At 33.1% G+C, this 6,719-nt stretch overlaps 1 protein-coding gene across 1 annotated transcript; it reads left to right on the plus strand.

The window, feature by feature from the left end:
• Positions 1–868: 868 nt before the first annotated feature.
• Positions 869–3,971, plus strand: LOC141596301 (glucan endo-1,3-beta-glucosidase 11-like). Its single transcript, XM_074416415.1, has 3 exons — positions 869–1,164; positions 1,581–2,632; positions 3,222–3,971. The coding sequence occupies exons 1-3, from the start codon at positions 1,095–1,097 to the stop codon at positions 3,312–3,314; spliced, it is 1,215 nt and encodes a 404-aa protein (XP_074272516.1). The 5' UTR covers positions 869–1,094; the 3' UTR covers positions 3,315–3,971.
• Positions 3,972–6,719: the final 2,748 nt, after the last annotated feature.

The following is a 6,719-nucleotide window of genomic DNA, read 5'->3' on the forward strand; positions in this document are numbered from 1 at the left end:
GATTTAGAAATTAAAGACTATATTACACATAAATCAATGTAATTAATGCATATATTAAGGTTTTATTTCCTATTTTAGCTCCTTAAATACAGCCATAAGGACTATATTTATCATTTCCTAAAGTTAAATCTATATAAGTCATTATATTTTTGAACAATATTTTCATATACTCGTATTGATTTAGAATAGTGCTAATTAACGGATAAAAGTTGAACACCAAAAAGAAATACAAATGAAAAATACAACACAAATTAGATTAGAGTTTATATACGAGTATTATACTATTTATGTTTGATTTTTTTAGAATATTATCGCTATACTTTTCTTCACCTATGTATTAATCTTACTTTTTTAGAAAAAAAAAAATATAACTTTGTGAAAAAAATTAATAATATTATATAAATATAAACAAATTAGTATTGTACGAAGTATTTTAACTTTTTCTTTCAATAATTGTACGATTAACTTTTAAATATATATGTATAATTTATTAATTATATTAATTATATACATATTTATAAAATAAAATAAAAAAATATATATAATTTATAAATTTTATAATATATTTTTAAAATAAATATTTCTAAAATAAAAATATATATAATTTATTAATTATATAAAATTTAGTACTTTGATGGGAGTACATTTTCTTTTATCCAAAGCAAAACCTTTGTAAGAGCAAGGAGTACAATTGTGTTTGGAGTTAGGTGGTTGCATTGTTGGAAAGGCACAAAAGCCAATCACAAAAAACATGCAAAAAAACTTTTCATTATTATTTTAATAATATTTGATTAATGACAATAACTTTATTAATATAAGACCACTAGTTGAAGTTATATACCAACTACCAAGTAATTTAAATCTTTATTTATCCCAAAATACACAATATTGCCAAGGCAAGCTATTACAACTCCAAAACTCTTGGGTAGGCAAGTAGTAGCCCTTAGCTTCTTATTAAATCTATCTATAATATTCAAACAAGTAAAGAAAAGAATTCTTCTACCTTTCTCTATATAAACAACTCTCCTCCTCTATACAATCTCCCCTTTCTTCTCCTCTAAACTTCCTTCCCTCCCATTTCCTTAACTACTCCAATGAAGTTTTGTCTCATCAACTTTTCCATTTTTCATGTGCTCGTTCTTTTATCGTTCTCCATAATTCCAGGTAAATAACTTACATTATTCTTCTTATTCATACTATGCTCTAACATTATGTAATTGCATCTTTTCCTACTGTTAAAAAGAAAAACATGTTCTGAATAAACCTTAAACAACCTTTCCCATGCAAAATGGTTTCAAACCATACCCGAAATTCTGATATAAGACTGTCACATCAATCATCATGTATGTTAAAATAACCTTTACCATGCAAAAGGGTTTTAATTTCAACTATGTCGACTTAACTGCCTAATAATTTCACTTAAATTCTTATATATAAAACCGTCTAACAAAATTAAATTTTCTCAATCAAAATAAATTTTAATTTATTCGATTTACTGAATAATCGTATGTCATTATTATACGCAAATTATTACATAAACCCGTTCTTAATTTTTTTTTTTTTTTTTTTTTGTTATACAGGATTTCAAATTATAAGAGATGTGGAGTCCCTAGGCATAAACTATGGACAACTAGGCAACAATTTACCACATCCAGAGACAGTAACACAATTGATAAAAACATTAGGTCTAAGAAAAGCAAGAATTTACGACACAAATCCACAAATTTTAACCGCGTTTGCTAATTCAGGAATTGAATTAATTGTGACAATTGAGAATGATATGTTAGCAACATTAGGTGATCCACAAGAAGCAATACAATGGGTAAATACCCACATTAAACCATACGTCCCAGCTACCAAAATTACGGGTATCGCGGTCGGAAATGAAGTATTTACCGATGATGACACGTCATTAATGAATTATATTGTCCCAGCAATGGTCAACATTCATCGGGCACTCGGTCAAATCGGTCTTGGTTCATTTATTCAAGTATCTTCGCCTACCTCGGCCGGCGTGCTAGAAAACTCGTATCCACCGTCTTCTGGCTCGTTTCGACCTGAATTAATGAATGTCATGACTCAATTCTTACAATTTTTGCAAAGTACTAAGGCTCCATTTTGGGTCAATGCCTACCCGTATTTCGCGTATAAGGATGACCCGACCCGTATTCAACTCGACTACGTGTTATTTAATCCGAATGCCGGTATGGTGGACCCGTACAACAAACTTCATTATGATAATATGTTGTATGCTCAAGTGGATGCGGTTATATTTGGTTTATGGCGGTTGGGTTTCGGAGGGTTAGAGGTTCGAGTATCTGAAACCGGGTGGCCGTCTAAGGGCGACCCGAATGAAATCGGAGCTTCGATTCAAAATGCTGCCACTTATAATAGGAATTTGTTAAGAAGGCAAATGGCTAATCAAGGGACACCTTTGAGACCTAACATGAGACTCGAAATTTATTTATTCGCGTTATTTAATGAAGATATGAAACCGGGTCCTACTTCTGAAAGGAATTACGGGTTGTTTCAACCCGACCTTACTATGGCTTACAATGTGGGTCTCTCCGATTTAGCCGGTCGTTCTTCTACTCCATCCACGTCCATTTCCTTAACCTCTTCTGCATCTAAGGTAAACAGCTTAATATTTCGCTTATCTTTTTATTTTATTTTGGGATATTCTCTCGTGTACCCCTCAACTTTTTGGTTTTTAAGGTGTACCCCTCGTTTTTTCCAAAAAAAAACTTTGACCGACAACAATTCTCTGTTACGAGTTCAGAATACGGTAATTTTTTTTTCAAGCCAATTATCTCGTCAAGGCCTTAAATTTGAACAAAAAATTCACTGCATTTTGAACTCGTAACCGGTAGTTATGGTTGGTCAAACCTTTTTTAACGAATAAACTTTGTCCGACCATAATTCCCGACTACGAGACGAGACGTCAGTGAATTCTTTTTCAAACTAAAGACCTCTTAAAGACGGTCAATTTAAAAAAAAATATCGTATTCTGAACTTCTAGGCAATGAGTTATTGGCGATCAAAGTTTTTTTTTTTTTTTGCAAGAAAAGAGGAGTACATCTTAAAAAATAAAACAGTTGAGGGGTACACAAGAGATCATATCCTTTTTATTTTTTTACCAGATGCGCTCTGAGTAAACCCTGCATGCTGTAATTAACTTATACAGAGTATGTACTAACTACCGCGCTCTTTATTGTAAACAGACAACAAACACGGGATTATTTCAAACATCGTTAGTCTACTGGACGATCATATGTCTATTGTCATTCGACATTTTCATGAGACGGTTAACCTAAGAAGATCGATCAAGCAATTGAAGAGCTAGATCGAGGCGGCCATATGTAAATACTAGGGAATGACGACTTATTATCTTGTGATGAATTTGTCACATACGTCGTGTACCAAATTTTAACCACGAGGCTCGCTCCATGTTCTAAAGATGATTCAACGATCCACATTGCCACGGTGCACGACATATATACGACAGACGAACAAGGAGAAGCAAGTACAAATGATGACAAGATTTCCTAAGCGTTACGCTTTGATTTAGGTAAAATGACAATTCTACCCCTTGACGGATCTTGGGACGTACGATAGTACCAAGTTAAAGATTCGGGATATCCGAAAATCGAAAAGAAAGGCTTACAAACCATGTTCTCAAGATCGATCGATCGTCCAAAACAGTCAAGCAACTTTATTTATTGGGGTCCAATTTCCCCTTATCCATTTTCTTCATTATGTTAACTTTCAATTTTCTTATTTCGTAATCTGATGTATGATTTACCCTACATTGACTCATCCGTCATTTATTCTTAAAGCTCCTGACCCGACCGAGTATTATATTATTTATATTTCGGATTTGTATATTTCGTTTTAGAAGAAAAAAATTGATTCACTATTATTACTTTACTAAAGCGTAATTTGTTCTATAGACTCGTATCTTTGTATTCTCGAAATTAAATCATTAATTCCATTGACTATTGTCGAATTATATTGTGTGTGAATGCAAGTTTACTAAGAATGACCATTGCCGAAACATGGTCTACAACATACAGATTTAACAAATAAAAAGAATTATCCCTGTTTGGTTATCAGTAAGCAGATTGCAAATGTAGATTATAAATGACAATTTTTATTAGAAGATCTGAGTATTTGACTAGCACAATATAATTAGCAGAATTTGTTTGAATGTTTGGTAATTCACAGATTACGATTAGTAGATTGTTAATTTTCTTTGTAAAATGGATTAGAAATTTCTATTTTAGAATATGTTAATCAATATGCTGGGGGTGGTAAGCGTATTGTAAAATAACATATTGACCTCAAATATGTTGTTTTAATATGTTGTTTACAAACACTAAAATTAACATATTAATTGGTCATACATGTCAAAACCTTTGAATATGCTGAAAATCGATCAATATGCCGTTTACCAAACACCCTGAATGTTTATATATAAATACGTATATATCAAGTCAATATATATTTCGTTGTAAAAACTCGATTAGTATAAGTCAAACCTTGGGTAAAAAATTGTATGCACGGGTTTATCTCACATAAGACTAACTTATTATGGAGTATTAATAAAAAAATGTTTTATATTCAAATAAAAAATGAAATTTCCACCGAAAAGAAAAAGAAAAAGACATGCATTATAATTAAAATATGAAGGTATGTATCATTTACATTTGACTCAATAACAATATACTTTCTGCGTTGAGATATATACCAATTTGTAATACCACTTTTAGGACGTGGAATCCATGACATCCCATAATTTATTCTTCACATATTTCCTAAAGTTTTACTTTAGTTCACTATAGTATATGTCCTCTTTTTCCTAGCTACTTCGAATATTGTTGTTATTTTGTGAATATACTAGAACAAAAAGTGAGATACAGCGCGTCACCGGGTATGATAATGAGCCTCGCTCAGTATCATTCTCTCACATATTAATACTTACAATAAACATGTAGGGTTTGTTAAAATACTATACCCTACTTAATTAGAGAGATATCTCGATAGTCGATATTCGATATCATCTAGACCCGATAAATAAGTCAACCGGTCACATTCGGTTCAGATCAGGTCAAGTCTGGGCTAGGCTGCGTCAGTTCGAATTTGCAGGCGAGTTCAAGTTATTTTCTATTCGGTTATTATCAAATTATTTAATTAGCTATATGGTCAATTGCAACAATGCACATTCAGGTCGTTGAGTTCATTCGGGTTCCTAGTTTGGGTGTCGGTTCATGTACGGATCCGGATCGGGTTATTTGGGTCTGGTTACTTTTCACCAGTCTAATACCATCTGACATCGCTCTGACGTTCTTTTTTGGTGTAAAGGAAGTTACAAGGCCAATTTTAATGGTAACGGGGTTCAAATCCAAATCATAAATGCAATTATTCATTGCTTTTTCGACTAAGCTAATGATCAGGTTGTAACAATACTTATTTGGGTCGGGTCTCGGATCAATTCGGGTCAATCTCGGATCCTTAATTAGTTCGGGTGTTAAGTTGGATACAGGCACATCCGTGCAAGTCAGGTAATTCAGATCGAGTCAGTTTTGCCAAGTCGATAACGCTCTAACATTGAAAATACTAAATTGTACTCCCTCTGTCCGGTTATTTGTTGTTCTTTTCCATATTAGGGTGTCTCAGTGAATTGTTGTCCTTTCTATATTAAGAATGAACTTGATGAGCAATTTGATCATTCACATTCAATTTGTTCCACTTGTCATTTAATAATTGGCTCAATCCTCCTTCCTTGGTCTTTGTGCCAAAACGAAAGAACAACAATTGATCGGGACGGAGGGAGTATTTGCAAAAAGTTAGAGGTCACAAAAGTAAAGTAAAAACAAATAAAAAAAAAAGTAAATAAGGCTTTATTTGGATCGGGTCACCGATTTTAATGCTAACGGGCTCAAACTCGGATCATAAATACAATTATTCATGACTTTTTCAACTAAGCTAATGATGCGGTTGTAACAATACTTATTTGGGTCGGGTCTCGGATCAATTCAGGTCAATCTCTAATCCGAAGAATCCTTACTTCGGGTGTTGAGTTGAATACACGCACATCCGTGCAAGTCAGGTCCTTCAGATCGAGTCAGTTTTGCGAAGTCGATAACGCTCCGACATTGGAAATACTAAATTGTAATTGCAAAAAGTTAGAGGTCACAAAAGTAAAGTAAAAACAAATAAAAAAAGTAAATAAGGCTTTATTTGGCTGCCTAGCTTTGCTTTGGGTGATAACCGTCAGCAATGGTTAACCTTTAGTGAAAGGGCGTTTGGTTAACTCCCACTTTTGGAATGTGAACGACAGTGTATTGCCCTCATCTTGATTAGAATATGATTAGGATAATGTAAGTGATTATGTATACATACATCATCTAACATGTTCCACATGCACGCAACCCAATATATTTGTTGTGTGGCCAACTCAACTCTTGGATAGTAAGATAGGTAGTAAAGGTTGCTTAACAACATAAACTCACTTATGTCCATGCATTTTTCTAATTGCAAGTGTTAGTTATAACCAATTAGGTTTAAAGTTGGTTGTTAGTAGGTGCGAAAACGGAAAAATGAGATAGCGATATCTGGTGATACTGAGTTTTGATATCACCTTTTCATGTGCACATGGCAGAGTTTATTTCGATATCACTTTCTCGTGTACATATGGTAGGTTCTATAGAATTCCATAT

This window comes from Silene latifolia, chromosome 8 (genome assembly GCF_048544455.1).
Source record: "Silene latifolia isolate original U9 population chromosome 8, ASM4854445v1, whole genome shotgun sequence".
In the NCBI taxonomy this organism is placed as follows: Eukaryota; Viridiplantae; Streptophyta; class Magnoliopsida; order Caryophyllales; family Caryophyllaceae; genus Silene; species Silene latifolia.